The sequence below is a fragment of the Tamandua tetradactyla genome, chromosome 10, assembly GCF_023851605.1.
Source record: "Tamandua tetradactyla isolate mTamTet1 chromosome 10, mTamTet1.pri, whole genome shotgun sequence".
Taxonomy (NCBI): Eukaryota; Metazoa; Chordata; class Mammalia; order Pilosa; family Myrmecophagidae; genus Tamandua; species Tamandua tetradactyla.
In genome coordinates, this window is record NC_135336.1 from 26300478 (window position 1) to 26316484 (window position 16007).

The 16007-nt window shown below is 36.7% G+C and overlaps 1 protein-coding gene across 1 annotated transcript; it reads left to right on the forward strand.

Annotated features, from left to right (window-relative positions):
- Positions 1-5719: 5719 nt before the first annotated feature.
- COX17 (cytochrome c oxidase copper chaperone COX17) lies at positions 5720-14545 on the forward strand. The gene is made up of 3 exons (XM_077118233.1): positions 5720-5973; positions 7822-7910; positions 14406-14545. Exons 1-2 carry the CDS (start codon positions 5867-5869, stop codon positions 7904-7906), a joined length of 192 nt encoding a protein of 63 aa, XP_076974348.1. The 5' UTR covers positions 5720-5866; the 3' UTR covers positions 7907-7910; positions 14406-14545.
- The last annotated feature ends 1462 nt before the right edge of the window (positions 14546-16007 follow it).

Genomic DNA, 16007 nt, shown 5'->3' on the forward strand with positions numbered 1-16007 from the left:
CCTCAGTTGAAAGTTAGCTGCCTTTCCTCTGAAGAGCTATACGTTAACTAAATAAATTCCCTTTCATTGAAAGCCAATCTGTCTCTGGTGTGTTGCATTCTGGCAGCTAGCAAACTAGAATGGTAGTGTACAGAACTCTGTATTTTATGAATGACTTTTCTATAAACCTACAAATTCTCTGATTAAAAAAGGATTAAATGGTAACAAACTCAACAGTACTATATAAATAGAAGGTATTGTGACTGAAGATTATGTTTTATTTCAGCTGATTATATATTCTGAGTGAGCCTGAAATTTTTCTTTAATCTGGCTTTTCTATTAATAACAATCAGTACCAATATAAGAGCTATTAGATAGTATTAGATGGGAAAATAAGTTCATTTTTTTGTTTGCTTGTTCCCTGTTTATTTAAGATAAGAGATCTTTGTACAGAAAAAAAAATACATTTAGAGTCTTGGCAGCAACTGGGGAAGATAAAGTTTTGTTAGGAGTAATTCATCTGGACAGAATGCATTTATTCTATGTCCATCATGTGCAATGTACTATGCTAACTACTGCTGGGGGACCAAAAAATGATTATAAAAAGCTCACAGCACATCTTCTAGAAATTCTTATCTTTTTATGACAAAATTACTATTTTTACTTAAAGGCAAGTGTGATGGCTAGGCTCATGTGTCAACTTGGCCAGGCAATGGTGCCTAATTGTCTGGCCAAGCAAGTACTGGCCTGTTACTGAAAGAACACTTCATGGACTTAAATCATCAGTAAGTTGATTGTATTTATGGCTGATAACATCTACAATCAACTAAGGGGAGTGTCTTCAGTAATGAGAGACGTTTAATCAGTCATTGAAGGCTTTAAAATGAGAGGTGATGACTTCAGCAGCCAGAAGGGAAAACTTTCATCTCTACTTCAGTCACGTAGCATCTCCTAGGAAATTCATCAAAAACCTTCATAGGAGTTGTCTGCTTGCAGCCTGCCCTATGGAATCTGGACTCATGCTTGCCACAGTTGCGTAAGACACTTTAATAAAATCTTATAATATTTGAAGATATCTCCTGTTAGTTCTGTTTCCCTAGAGACCCTTAACTATTCCAGCTTTGGTGCCAAGACTGGGGTCATTCTTGAGAAATAGAACCTTGGAAATGGATTTTTGCAATTGGTTTTCTACTCTGATCAGATTCAAGGGCATTAATGACTATTTCCAATAACCAATATGGCATTGACAGTCCATGGCTTGAGTTGGCAAAAGAGATACACAAAATATTACCATTGGATACTGCCACTCATACACTTATATGAGGCAAGGGTCAGGATGGGAGTGTTTTTGACACCTTAACAGAGTTTTGTGGAGTTAAAAGGTATAATGATATCGGCTGGTTGTTCCTAGATATACGGGATATAGTTATAAAAGAAAGGGATGAGCTGAAGTTTTCAAATTTGCAACTTAAGCACCATATGAAACCTTCCAAGTTTGTATGTGTTTTCCAGGAGGCTGTGTATGCTCTGAATCAGCATTCACTCTATGGTGCTGTTTCTCCCATAGCCAGAATTCACAGGCCCAGGAATCAAGGGGTAGAAACAGAAGTGGCACCACCACTGTTGCCCCTAGTGATCCACTAGAAAAAATTTTGCTCTCTGTCCCTGAAACCTTAAGCTCTGCTGGTCTACAGGTCTTAGTTCCAAAAGAAGGAGTGCTTCTACTAGGAGACAGAACAATGATTCCTTTAAACTGGAAGTTAAGGCTGCCAATGGGACATCTTGGGTTTCTCATGCCTCTGAATCAACAGGCACAAAAAGAGATTACAGTTCTGTCTGGGGTGATTGATCCTGACAATCAAGGGGAAATAGGACTGCAACTACACAATGGAGGTAAAGAAGAGTTTTCATGGAATACAGATCCCCTAGGCCATCTCTTAGTACCACCATGCCCTGTGATTAAAAGTCAATGGAAAACTGCAACAATCAACCCCGAAACTGGATTCTACCAATGACCCACAAACTTCAGGTATGAAGGTTTGAGTCACCCCACCTAGCAAAGAACCACAGCGAGCTGAAGTGCTTGCTGAGGGTAAAGAGAACATGGAATGGGTAGTGGAAGAAGGTAGTGATAAATATGAACTATGACCGTGTGACCAGTTACGGAAATGAGGACTGTGATGGTATGAATATTTCCTCCTCGTTTTGTTATGAGTATGCTTTTACATTTACATAAAGCAAATATTTTTTTCTTCCCTATCTTATCCCTTTATCATATGACATGCTCTGTATTCTTCATTTCGTATTTAAATTATAAGCTATCAAGTTTAAGAGTGAATATTACCCAAGGACTGACACCCTATTCTGGAGGGATTTAATGCATTTCTAGTTGTGTGCAGGACAGTTGAGTATTGTAGGTGAAAAATACCTCTGCTACCTCTGCTATTGCTTTTTCTTTTATTATTGTGAAATATAACCTATACACAAAACAATAAATTTCCAAGTATATTTTAACTAGGAGTTATAGAACAGATTTAAAGTTTGATATGTGTTATAGTTCTATGATTTTTCATTTTTTCTTCTAGCTGCTCTAAGACACTGGAAATCAACAGAGATATCCATATAATAATTCAGCAGCCATACTCATTTATGGAATCCTATCTTTTCTGTTATACTCCTCCTTCTCTTTAAATAACATATATACATAAAAGCAATAAATTTCAAAGTACATCACGACAATTAGTTGTAGAACAGATTTCAGAGTTTGGTATGGGTGACAATTCCACAATTTTAGTGTTGTTGTGTTTTATTTAGAGATTAAGCATGGTCTAAGGTGATATGTATACCTGTCAAGTTGATAAGGGGTAGACTCTGATGGTTAGGTTCATGGTTCAACTTGGCCAGGTAATGACGCCTAACTGTCTGGTCAAGCAAGCACTGGCCTGTTACTGAGAGGACATTTTGTGAACTTAAATAATCAGTAAGTTGATTGTACTTATGGCTGATTGCATCTACAATCAACTAAGGAGAGTGTTTTCAGCAACGAAAGATGTTTGTTCCAATCATGTGAAAGTTTTAAAAGAACAAGGATGACCTCAGCAGTCAGAAGAGAGAATTTTAATCTCTACTTCCGCCAGATGACTTCTCCTGCAGAATTCATAGAAAACTTTCATTGGTGTTGCCAGCTTGCAGCCTACCCCATGGAATTTGGACTTGTGCATGCTCACAGTTGTGTGAGACCCTTTTATAAAATCCTACAATATTTACAGATATCTCTTGTTGGTTCTGTTTCCTAGAGAACCCTGACTAATATAACAAGGAAGTAGCTCAAGCCTGTAGTATGAACACGACATACTAAAAAGTGCAGTCTCTAAGCACTAAAAGATAACACAAATAATTAAATTTGATTTCTGTTCCAAAAAGTAGTGTTTTCCAAACTGTATTTAGTAGGATGTAACTGGCATAATCTTCCTTGTTCTTCAGGTGCAGAGAATTGACTTAGTTATCCTTCTCTGTGTATGACAACTTACCGTGATTGACCCTATAAGGCCATTTTCTTTATTTGTATCTATCTCTATTCTCCACCCCCCTCCCAAAGGCAATTATTCTATTCAAAGCAAATTTATTACATGTATGTGTATATATGTCTATTTTGGGCTTTGTACTCCTTCTTTTAATTTATGTAAATGGTATTGTGGTATATACCTATTCTCTTTCTTTTTTCCCTTGCACCCACTTTATTTTGAAAATCCATCTATTTTTTCATGTGTATATATTGTCAATTTCTTCTACCACATTTTCCATATCTGCCTCCACAGTGATAGATGCCTGGCTTGTCTTCAATTCCCTGGCACATAAACATGCTTTTGTGATAACTATGCCTTACATGTTCCCTTATGGATTTGTGCAGAATAGAATTTCTGAGTCATAAGGTATCCATCTATTCCTAAATTAATTGGGTACAATCTGACTACTCTTCAAAATGCAGGGCCAGTCTACATTTCCAACAGTAGCCTGGGAAGTTTCCCGCATCTCCACATCCCCACCAACACACTGCATTACCCAGTTATCTATTTTTTTTTTCTAATGGATGTAAAGTGATAAATCAGTGTTGTTTCAATTTCCATTCCTATGATTAGTTCAGTTTTGAAACAGTTCTTATGAGTGTGGACCTTGAGTTTTCTCTTCTATATATTCTTTTATAACAAGCAGGAAAAACAATTTGTTGCTTGAAGGTCGCTTCTATTATATAAAGTTCACATCCCTTTTCCATTTTTTATTGGGGGCTGCATGCCTCTTATTTTTAGTTTTTATAAGTTTCTTGAATGTTCTAGACATTAATCCTTTTTGGATTTAGATATTTCAGAATGTCTTCTCTCAGTCCATCATCTACTTGTAAGCTTTTTCTATAGTGTCCTGTGTTATATCTTAAGCCTTTATTTTAATTAACTTCATCAATTTTTTTACTTACAATTTGTGCTTTTGAACAGCTGCTAAACAAAAATTTCCCCCATCCCTCAGTACAGAGACATTCTGTTCATTAACTCCTACTAATTTCTTAGTTTGACCTTTTACATTTAGGCCTTTAATGCATCTGAAGACCCCTTGGTTGTGGTGTCAAGGTAGCGATCCGGTTTAGTTTTCTCCATATGGTTCGCCTATTTTCTTTTACCATGGATATATCGAGTCACCTCTATTGTATATTAAGTATCCAAATGATGCTCTTGCTAGTCCAAGAATCACTGGTTAAACAGCATGGGTCTAAATAACAAGATGAGTGAACACATAGTTGAAAGAATTGATAATAATGGATGAATGTGAACCCCAGAGAATATAAGGGTAATATGCTGTATTATCAAACATTTCCATCCAGAATAAAGTTTTCAAGTGACAAAATGGGGCTGGTCTTAGTACCCTGAAAGACACACATATAGAAATTAATCCTATATAGCACCAAGCACCTATAGATTCCCTGAGCCAAATCTTTGAAATACAGAGACAAACCCTGGTTAGGTGATTTTGAAAGTTAGATTACCCCCAAAACTCTCAGCAGGTAGCTATTTGAGCAATGCCCCAAAAGTCCTGCTTTAAAAAATAAGTTCATTTTCTTCCCCCTAACAATTCTCTGAATGAAAAAAAAAAAAAGCAACGTTCATGCTTACTCTATTGCAAATAACATGGGCTCCAGTTTACTTATCCAATTGAATTCCAGAAATGCTAAGGAATGGCGTTTTCAATTTTTCTAATTTTTCTAATCAAATGATTATTTTTCTAATCAATTTTTCTAATCTAATTTTTCTAATCAAATGAAATCATTTGAGGGCAAACGCCAATAAGTTGAACATTTAAAGAGTATGGGAGGCGTATTGGGAAACCTTCTCTTTTTCAACATTTGCGCACTGGATTGTTCAAATGTCTATTTTATTTGTCGTGCTGACCTTTTATTGTCTAATACTTTTTTAAAATTAGAGTAAATCATGTAGAAAATAAGAAAGTTCCCACATACCACACGCCCCTCCCAACCTCCACGATTATTAAGACTGCTTCGGTGGGGATGTGGGTGGAGAGGTTGAGATAAGATCTACGAAATGCGATTCGGCTCCCGCCGTTTCAGAGTCTTTCCCCAAGTTGATTTATAAAAAAACTCCGCGAACACTTTCACCGGGCCTCTCTGCGCCTGCGCTGAAGAGACGCCCTCGAGGGCCGCCTTTCACCCCTCCTGTTTGAACTGCGCATGCGCTCTGGATACATTCACCCGTCCATTGGTGTGAGAGACGACTTCCTCTCGTTTTGGTGAGAGCCCGGAAGTGACTGCGGGCAAATCGCCGTTTGCCGAGGCTGGGAGAATTGAGGACGTTTCTGCTGGTAGCTGCTTTCGGCGCTAACCATGCCAGGTCTGGTGGCCGCAAGTCCTCCCGCGTCGGAATCGCAGGAGAAAAAGCCGCTGAAACCCTGCTGCGCCTGCCCAGAGACCAAGAAGGCGCGCGATGCGTGGTCAGTGCGCCGGGCCGCCGTGTTCTACCCTCCTCCCCGCTTGGGCTCGGGCATACCCCTCACTTTGTTGTGGGCTCTCTTGGGAGAGTTAAAGACTACTTCATGGGGTCCACGGTTCAGCCCTAGGAAAGGGTAAAGGGAGAGAAGAGAGGTCACCGTCACCCCTAAGCTCGCTTCTCCCGCTCATTAATTTTTGCGAGTGGTTTTTGAGCGTCTGTTACGTGTTAATGTGTCAAGCACCGCGTTAGGTCCGAAGATGTAGAAACGGATTAAGATACCAAAGTTAGAGGTGCTCAGTTAGTGGAGACATTCCCAAGTGGCTGCTCTACCACGTGGTAAGGGCTGTAATAAGATTTGGCAAGACCAACAATTTCTGGTGATTTCTAAGGAGTTCTACGAAGATTTATAGCTAGTAGGACATAGGGTGCGTATTTGAAATGTTGCCTAGGGAACCTTTCTCCCACACTCCTTTTTTCAAAACAGATGATTTAAAAATCAACCATCCAGAAGTTAGATGACATTTTAGTGTTAAGAATTTAGTCTGCGAGAAACTTTGTTCTGATTTTATAATAGCTTATGTTGTGGAACAAATCTCTTCAGAAGAAATCCTCAGATACCGTGAATATGCGCTGCTTGTCCCTCAAGTCCGTTTTTGCCCTCACTTAAAAAAGTAGAGGAATCATAAATGGTAAAATGTAGGAACTCTGCTTTTTTTAATAGTCATAGTATTTTGCAAATATTACTATGAAGGAAGAATTGAAACACTACAATCTGAATCAGAAATTGCCTCTATAGTAACAATAGGTGCTTATTCAAACTCTCCATAGTATAGCATCATAATTAAGAGCCTAGCATCTAGAATAGTTTGCATCCACACCCACCAACTTGGGAAGTTTGAGTAAATTATTTAATATATATGCCTAATTTGTCTGTAAATTGAGCCTAAGAAAAGAATCTGCCTAAAGGTTTAATGTAAGTGTTAAAAATATAAGCCAAATCAAGTGCCTGTACGGTACCTAGCATTCAGTAAATGCTCAGTGAATGTAAACTATCATCTTCATGAGGGCCTCACTATCCTAGGCAGTAGCTCCAGTTTGCAAGCAGTTCTTTGTATTGAAGGATGGGTAAGATTTAGATAGAAGGGAGAACTTACTTCTCTAAATTCCTTTTGCATCAATGACCTCAGGCCCCTACAGCCGCTCCCCAAATATCTGACTCTGGGATCTGTTTTTTCTTGTAATCAACTTTGACTTAACTTAATTCTTTTCTTAAAAATTGCATTTTCAGGCCCTAGAAATAAAACTCTGTGATCCTAACCTTTAGTCTGAATTTTATAGGTAAAAAATTCTTTGATCGTTATGAGGGGGCTCATTTTGCTGGTTCTGGCTCCCAGATCTTTTTTGCTCTTTGTTTGGTTGTTTTGTGGTTATAAATAGATTTATTTAGGTGATATTTAAATGTAGGGCAGAATCAAAAAAGTTAATTCCTCTGTGATTGCAGGCAAAGAATTAATCTCTTCTCTTTGTCCTTCAGTTAGCATAAATATTTTAATCAGTTTATTTCATTATAGGTCAGTGTTATTCCTTAGGTGTGGATTACAGGCAACATTTCATATGCCTAATTATTTCTTCTAATCAGATTCGTCCCCAGAATGAGTTATTTGAGGACCATCTTCATGAGCATGGAAATATCATAAGACCCAATTAAAAAAAAAAACTTCGATGTAATGGCATTTTTTTTTAGCCCCAGCTACATTCCAGTGTACCCGTGTTCTGCCTATCATGTGTGCTTATTTACTAAAGTGCTTAATGCCCACCTTGTTAGATAACAAATGCATTTGTTTTGTAGTATTATTGAGAAAGGAGAAGAGCACTGTGGACACCTAATTGAGGCCCACAAGGAGTGTATGAGAGCCCTGGGATTTAAGATATGAAATGGTGAGTATCGTTTTTTCTGGTTGGGATAGCGTATTGCTTCAGATTTGTTTGTTGCTATCAGATTTAGCAGTTGTTAAGCAATTTTCAACCTGAAGGGTAGTTCGGAAGTGAAATATAGTGATTTGAGAACACTAGATTACTAACTGAAAAAAGTAACTTCTTAGTTCCCAATGTGAGGCGTAAATGATGCTAAAAATTGAGAGACATTTAGCAGACTTGAGAAGAGGAGAATTTAGCTTTCAAGAAAGGGCTTCTGGCTTAGACTGCCTATAGGCATGCCTAAGAGTTACTTCTGGAAGACCTCTTTTGTTGCTCAGGTGTGGCCTCAGTCTTTCTAAGCCCAATTCTGCAAGTGAAATTGTTGCCCTCCCCTCTACATGGGACATGACATCCAGGGGTGAAAGTCTCCCTGGCGACATGGAAGAGGACTCCCAGGGATGAATCCATTCCTGGCACTGTGGAATCAACAGTTACATCCTGACCAAAAGGGGGAAAAGAAGTGTAACTAATAAAGTATTAGGGGCAGAGAGAGTTCAAATAGAGTTGAGAAGCTATTCTGGAGGTTGCTCTTACACAAGCTTCAGGTATATCTTGCTACCTATCATAGCCTGCCAGCCCCCAACCAGGACCGTTCCAGCCAATCCTAAAGAACACCCAGGGCAATTTATAAGATTCCATAAGGGTTCCAAGTACTAGAGAAACTTTCCAGAAACCTACAACCTCCAGATCGGTTCCTGGTCCAGATAAGTCCTAACACCTAGCCCAGCCTCTCCAGAACATCAGATAGTTCCATCTTCCTATGCCATATTAGTGACAGACCCTTCCAGTATCAAAAATTTAGAATTGCCATAGCCCAAACAACCCCAGTGAGAGGTATGGAAAGCTCAAAGGTGATGGTGGAATTATACATAGAAAATAGGACTTAACAAATGAATATAAATGCTGAATCATTAAATTAGTATCTCTTTTCATCTCCAGTATTTTAGAGCAACTAGAAGTAAAAACCTAAAATTGTGAAATTGTAACCCATGTCAAAGTCTGAAATAAGTTCTACAACTAATTGTGGTGCTATGCTTTGAAATTTATAGCTTTTTTGTATATATGCTATTGTTCACAAAAAGAGAAGGAAAAAAAGTCGATTGTGATGATAAACTATTTAAGCCCTCTAGCCTCCTATATTCTGGAGCAGCAAGAAGGAAAAATATGACAAACTCTGGGATCTGTCCTGTAACCACTTTTTGAAGAGTGCTTTGAAACCTATTGAATTTTTATTTCTTTGCTTTGTATATATGTTATACTATACAATAAAAAAAGTTTTTTTTAAAAAAAGAAAGAGCTCCTGTAGCAGTGAAGACTTAGCTCTTTTCGTGCAAGGAGAGGCAGAAACAAGACAGGCTAGTTCATAAACAAAATAAATGTGTAACTTTTTCTCAAACTGAATCTACTTCATGACTCAGACTGAGCTCTGGGTGATAACTGAGTACTCCTTTAGTCCTGTATTTGTGCCATTCATTGTCTGAATACATAATTCTTTGCTGTTAGACAATATGCTTTTCTTAATTAAAAATTTCTGGTGTCACTTTTCTACTTCTTTTAAAGTATATCCAACTGTTGAGGTCAGTAATTTGTGAAATTTTCGTGTTTAAAAAATTTCTATAAGGCGGTCCACAGTATCTCAGGAGGCAGAGTTCTCGCCTGTTGTGTTAGAGACCTGGGTTCAATTCCCGGTGCCTCCCATGGTAAAAAAAAAAAAAAAGGAAAAAGAAAAAATTTCTATAATATTAATGGGGAAATTCAGCAATACCTTCAGTTTATTTACCTGAAAAAAAGGGGGCTTGTCAAAAGCCTTTGGAGTTTTGTTAGAGTCAGAAGAAATTGTGACAGTGGGAAATTAAAAATATTCAGTTGTCTGATTTAAAGGAACTGAAAGGAGATATTTCTTATTCCTTGTTTTTAATGTTGCAGGTCTTTAGTGGATGCTTTTAAATAGAGAGTAGACAACACAAGGATGCATTGCTTTCTTTTTTTTTTTTGGTTAAGAATGAGATATTGTTTGTTTCTGTTTGATAACGGCTATAATATACAATATTCTCAATGCACATTTCTTACCATTTTTACATGTACAGTAAAACTTAATCATTGGACATAAGTATTATTGTTATTTGTATAAAATAATCTATAAAGCCAAAAAAATAAATAGTATTGGAAGTAAGGTCATTACTTAGTGGGTACCTAATAATTCCATCAATGAACTCCTTACAGAAAACAGTTTTGCTGTAGAAAATAGTCTGCTATTTTTCAAATGTTTAAAATAGAAATGAAACCAACCCTTCCTGTAAAACTTAGTGTTTTGTGTCTCTAGAACAGAAATGTGTTTTATTTTCAGATATTTATATGCTTGCTCAACATTGATTTATAATATGTGTGATAATATCTTTTCCCTAAGTTGAATACATTGCCTTCTGCCAAACAAAAGTGGAATTGATGCTACTTCCATTTTTGTATCATGCTTTATTCTGATAGAGCTAAAAATTTAGGCCATTTTTTTCGCATATTCATCATCATGATAATTTCTTAGAACATTTGCATCAATTCAGAGAAAGAAATAAAAAGACAACAGAAAAAGAAATAAAACGAAAACAAAAAAATTTATACATACCATACCCCTTACCCCTCCCTTTCATTGATCACTAGCATTTCAAACTAAATTTGTTTTAACATTTTTCCTATTATTTATTTTTATTCCATATGTTCTACTTGTCTGTTGACAAGGTAGATAAAAGGAGCATCAGACACAAAGTTTTCACAATCACCCAGTCACATTGTGAAAGCTATATCATTATTCAGTCATCATCAAGAAACATGGCCACTGGAACAGAGCTCTACATTTTCAGGCAGTTCCCTCCAGTCTCTCCATTACATCTTGAATAACAAGGTGATATCTACGTAATGCATAAGAATAACCTCCAGGATAACCTCTCAACTCTGTTTGGAATCTCTCAGCCATTGACACTTTGTCTCATTTCACTCTTCCCCTTTTTGGTCCAGAAGGTTTTCTGAATCCCTTGATGCTGAGTCTCAGCTCATTCTAGGGTTTTTCCCAATCCCTGATGCTGAGTCTCAGCTCATTCTAGGATTTCTGTCCCATGTTGCCAGGAAGCAGACCATTTTTTGAAGAACTTTAAACTTTGAATCCAAATTTTATTGCTGAAAGGGCCTTCAAGAGATCTGCATCCAACTACAACGCAGATAAATAATATATCTTTGCTTGGAAGCTTTTCCCTCAGATAGCCATTTGGCTCACACTCTCATTTCATTTAGGCCTCTGTTCAAATGCCACCTTACTATAGACTCCCTCAACACCCCATCTAAAATAGCACCCTTTCCCATCACTTTGTCCTAGCAATTTCCAATAATATCCCTCTGTGATAGTGATAATATTCCATAGCTGCTCTCTCCAAAAGAGTAGTCACTTGCCACATGTGGCTATTGAGTGCTAAAATGTAGCTAGTGAGACTAAGGAATTGAATTTATAATTTTATTTGATTTTAGTTTTAACAACCGTGTGTGGTTAGGGACTATTGTTTTCTCAACACTACTGTCACCTGCATATTATGTATGTATTGTCTGAATTGTTCACTTACAACTACAGTGTAAGTTCTGAGAAAGTAGATTTTCTGTTTTGCTCACTGGCGTGTCCCGTACTCAGTAGTGCCTTGTGCATAGTAGTTGCCCATTAGAAGATTGTTAATTAAATTAATGAATAAATGAGGCCTATAGGTATGAAGTCACTTGCCCAAGTTTGGTTAGCCATATCAAAACTGAAACCTCAGTCTCCAGACTCACTGTCTCTGCTTTGTGCCCTCTTCTCATACCACACTTTTAAACTTAATAATAGCTGAGAGATAACACCAAAACCACATACCAGTACAATAGTAATAGGCTGGCTTCTTTCCCTTTTACCTCTTTCTTGCCTTTTTTGGAATTTGAGGGCCAGTCTTCCTCATTGAGATATAGAAAAGAGGAATAAGGAACCTGCCCTGACCTGATAAGAGGTATCATGAGGTAATGGAAAACTGTCTAGGCTAAAAGTTCTGAGACTTGACTTTGGTTCTCTTAATATCTAGCTTAGCATGTTTTTCACATCATCTGCATTTGATTTTGATCAAAACGGTCTCTGGATTTCAGTTTCTTCATTTCTAAAAAGAGAGCCATAATATATTTTGTGATTCTGTATATGGTGTGGTATATCTATTACTATTTCTACATGATATACTTAACTGGTTTTTGGATTAGGTGATTATTTAAAGAAATCCCATGGTGAATAATTTTTTCTTTCCTTTTTTTTTGGGGGGGGGGGTGCATGGTCCCGAAATTGAACCCAGGTCTCACGCATGAAAGGTGAGCATTCTACCACTGAACCACCTGTGCACCCTTTTTTTTTTTTTCACATGGGCGAATGCCAGGAATTGAACCCGGGTTTCCAGCATGGCAGGCGAGAACTCTGCTTGCTGAGCCACCGTAGCCCATCCGTAATTTTATAATAAAAGTAAACTTTGAGGCATGGGTACTTTGCCTTATTAAAAACTTTAAGAAAACCTATTGACCATTTCTAAAGAGCTAGAAACCTTAGCATCTGAACATGGCTTCCTTGTTCATAAACTTATTCTTTTCCTAGTCAGTTGTGTTAGCTGTTGGCTAGGACAGACCCTGCCTTAATAAAAAAGGTAATTTCAATTTGAAAGAAAGAGTTGTGGATAGTAGATATTCAGTTTAACTCTGTTGCCTGTATGACTTATTATTTTTTAACTTTTTAATTGTATAATATAACATAAATACAAAGCAAAGAAAGAGAAAAGCAATAGTTTTCAAAGCACTCTTCAACAAGTAGTTACAGGACAGCTCCCAGAGTTTGTCTTGGACTATTATCATCATCTTGGATTTTTCTTTCTAGCGGCTCCAGAACATTGGAGGTTAGAAGGAATGAATCTTTTTTTATCATCACAAATGACTTTTTTGTGAAAAGTAACATATATACAAAACAATAAATTTCAAAGCACAGCACAGCAATTAGTTGTAGAACAGATTTCAGAGTTTGGTGTAGGTTACAATTCCACAATTTTTGGTTTTTACTCCTTGCTGCTCTAAGGTACTGGAGACTAAAAGATGTATCAGTATAATGATTCAGCAGTCCTACTCATTTGTTAAATCCTACCTTCTCTGTATAACTCCACCATCACCTTTGATCTTTCTCCCACTCTTTAGGGATATTTGGGCTATGCCCATTCTAACTTTTTCATTTGGAAGAGACTGTCAGTAATATGGGATAGGGAGATGGAACTAGCTGATGTTCTGGAGAGGCTGGCCCCACTACATTTCAGGATTTATCTGGTCCAGGGACCCATCTGGAAGTTGTAAGTTTTTGGAAAGTTACCCTAGTGCATGGAGCCTTTGTAGAGTTTTATATATTGCTGTAGGTATTCTTTAGGATTGGCTGGAATGGATTTGGTTGGGGTTTGGCAAGTTATGATAGGTAGCAATGCATGAGAGTGACCTCCAGAGTAGTCTCTTGACTCTATTTAAACTCTCTCAGCCACTGATACCTTATTTGTTACACTTCTTTCCCCCCTTTTGGTCAGAATGGCATTTTGATCCCATGGTGCCAGCGCCAGGCTCATCCCTGGGAGTCATCTCCTAAGCTGCCAGTGAGAATTTCACACCTGGATGTCACATCCCACTTAGTGGAGAGGGCAATGATTTCACTTGCAGAGTTGGGGTTAGAAACAGTGAGGCCACATCTGAGTAACACAAGATTGAACTGTGTATTTTGAATCTTGGTCACAAGAAGAACAATCTGAATCTATATGGGGTGTTTCTAAGAATTCAAAATATCTTGTTTTCATTTTCAGCATATTAATAATTTTGGAATAATAACAGGTGTTTGCATCCCCACTGGTTGCAGGGGTCCTATTTTCCAAGCCCCCAGGGAAAATGGAGGCACAGTGAAGTAAAAAAAGACTTGTTCATGTTAAGAGTGGATAGGAGGTAGAATTAAAAGTACTGTCCAAGTCTTTTGTATTGCACTGAGCTGACTTCTGTCTTCCATTTCATAAATCTTTGCCAAAAATAACTGAATCAGTAAAGAGGGGTTTGCACGTCTCTTCTCTTAAACATCTGTTAAAATAAACTGTCTTGGCTTTTTTTAGTAAAATAGTTTTAGGAAAATAAATGCATATATGTTGTTTTTACTTCAACAAAGACATCTGAAGATTAAACAATACAATGGATTGAACTGTTTCAGTGATATTTTTAGTTAGACAAATCTAGAATCTAAAGCTTGGCTCTTTTATTTTAGCAACTGTTTTTTTTTTAATAATTGTGACAATTAGTTAATGGTACTTGGCCAAGACATTCATTTGTGCTGGTCTTAATTCCTTAATGTCATAAGTCTGGCATGATGTTTAAAATCTGACTTTCTAAAATCTTTTTCTGTAGGTGATCTGTTGTCCAAATGAATAATAATTCTGAAGAATGAAGAGGATTAACTAATTTGGGGAATTCTTTGATGAACAAATATCTTGATAAATGAAATATTTATAGTTTATTAAATATATTTATCTATATCTGATCAACAATCTTCACCTGTGTTTCTTTTTGAGTTCCTTTAATCTTCATATGAGATTTTCCTTTGTTTGTTTTTATAGGATGTAATATAAACAAATATTATAAGTTTCTTATTTGCTATTATTGTCTTCATGGGAACTCTTAATGTTCGTTGTAGGGAGAAAACAGATACTGATCTGACCCAAAGAACTCTCCAAAGTTAGGTGCATGGAAGTAAGAATAAATTACCCATTGCCAATTTAGAATGACTGTGGTAGCTATGATATCATCTCATGCAAGACTCACGTTTGTTTTTTTATTTTTGACTTTCTTAAAAAGAAAAGTCGACACGTCTTCAACCTTAATATTTATGTTTTTATTGTTGCTTTTTACTAGTTCTGTATTTTGAAAGTAATTTGTTTAGATTTCAGACCAAATTTGTGCACCTTGGCTTGGAAGATTTCAACTGTTTGACATAATTCATCTGTGCATGACCAGTTGAATTTCAGAATAGACTAAGAACATACATAAGTTTAGTGCTTAGAGGTCAGACAGTTGTCATTTTAGAAGATGGCCCAGGCCAGAGGCTTAATTTACAAATAAGTTACTACTGAAACAGTTCAGTGCTATGCCCTAGTGATACCTGGAGGAGAACATAGAGTGGGATTTGCTTAGTATAGCAACTTTGTGGTTTTATTAGCCACTTATGTGTTAATGAAGCAATTAAATACATTCTGCCTTTAAGTACACTGAGTTTAAAATCTCAAGAACAGAAGATTGAGTAACATAAGTAAGAGTACATAGCTTATATTTGTTGTATTATAAAATTGCCTCTTTTATAAAATAAAGGGGCCAAGTTAAATGATTCTTTAGGATTCCTTCCTAGTTAATTAGTTAAGAGCATGGCTTGGAAGTGTGACAGATTCAGTTCAACAGTTAACTGTGTGACCTCCAATAGATCACAGCATCTTTGGGTGTGTTTGCTCATCTGGAAAAAAAGAAAGAAATAGGGATCATAATAGTAATATCAACTGATAAGATTGTGCGTACTAATTAAAATGCTGAATATACAGCATTTGGCACAATATCTATTACTTAGTGTTAGGAACATTCTCTAATTCTTTGATTCTCTATTCATATTTTCATGTGAATACTTACTTGGATTTAATAGTTTTATTTTGGTAGATACTTTATAGTTAGAGAGAACTCCTCTAGATAAAGAATAGAATCTTGGACTACTAGGACTGGGAATACAAACGAAAAATTTAGAATCTTATCACCCATTATTTATTTATTTATCTATCTCTCATTCATTCATTCATTCAGTTAATTGGAGCTATTATAGATTTACAGAAACATGCAGGATGTAGAGTTCCCAAATACTCCCTCTCATACAGTTTTCCCTATTAACATTTTGCATTAATGTAATTTTGTTACAATTCATGAAACAGTTTTATAATTATGGTAGAAACTTTCGCATCTGTTTATGTTGTG

Coding starts and splice junctions, on each gene's coding strand:
- COX17 (XM_077118233.1), top strand. CDS start 5,867: ATGCCAGGTCTGGTGGCCGCAAGTCCTCCCGCGTCGGAATCGCAGGAG. Junction 5,974..7,821: donor AAGAAGGCGCGCGATGCGTG/GTCAGTGCGCCG, acceptor TTTGTTTTGTAG/TATTATTGAGAAAGGAGAAG.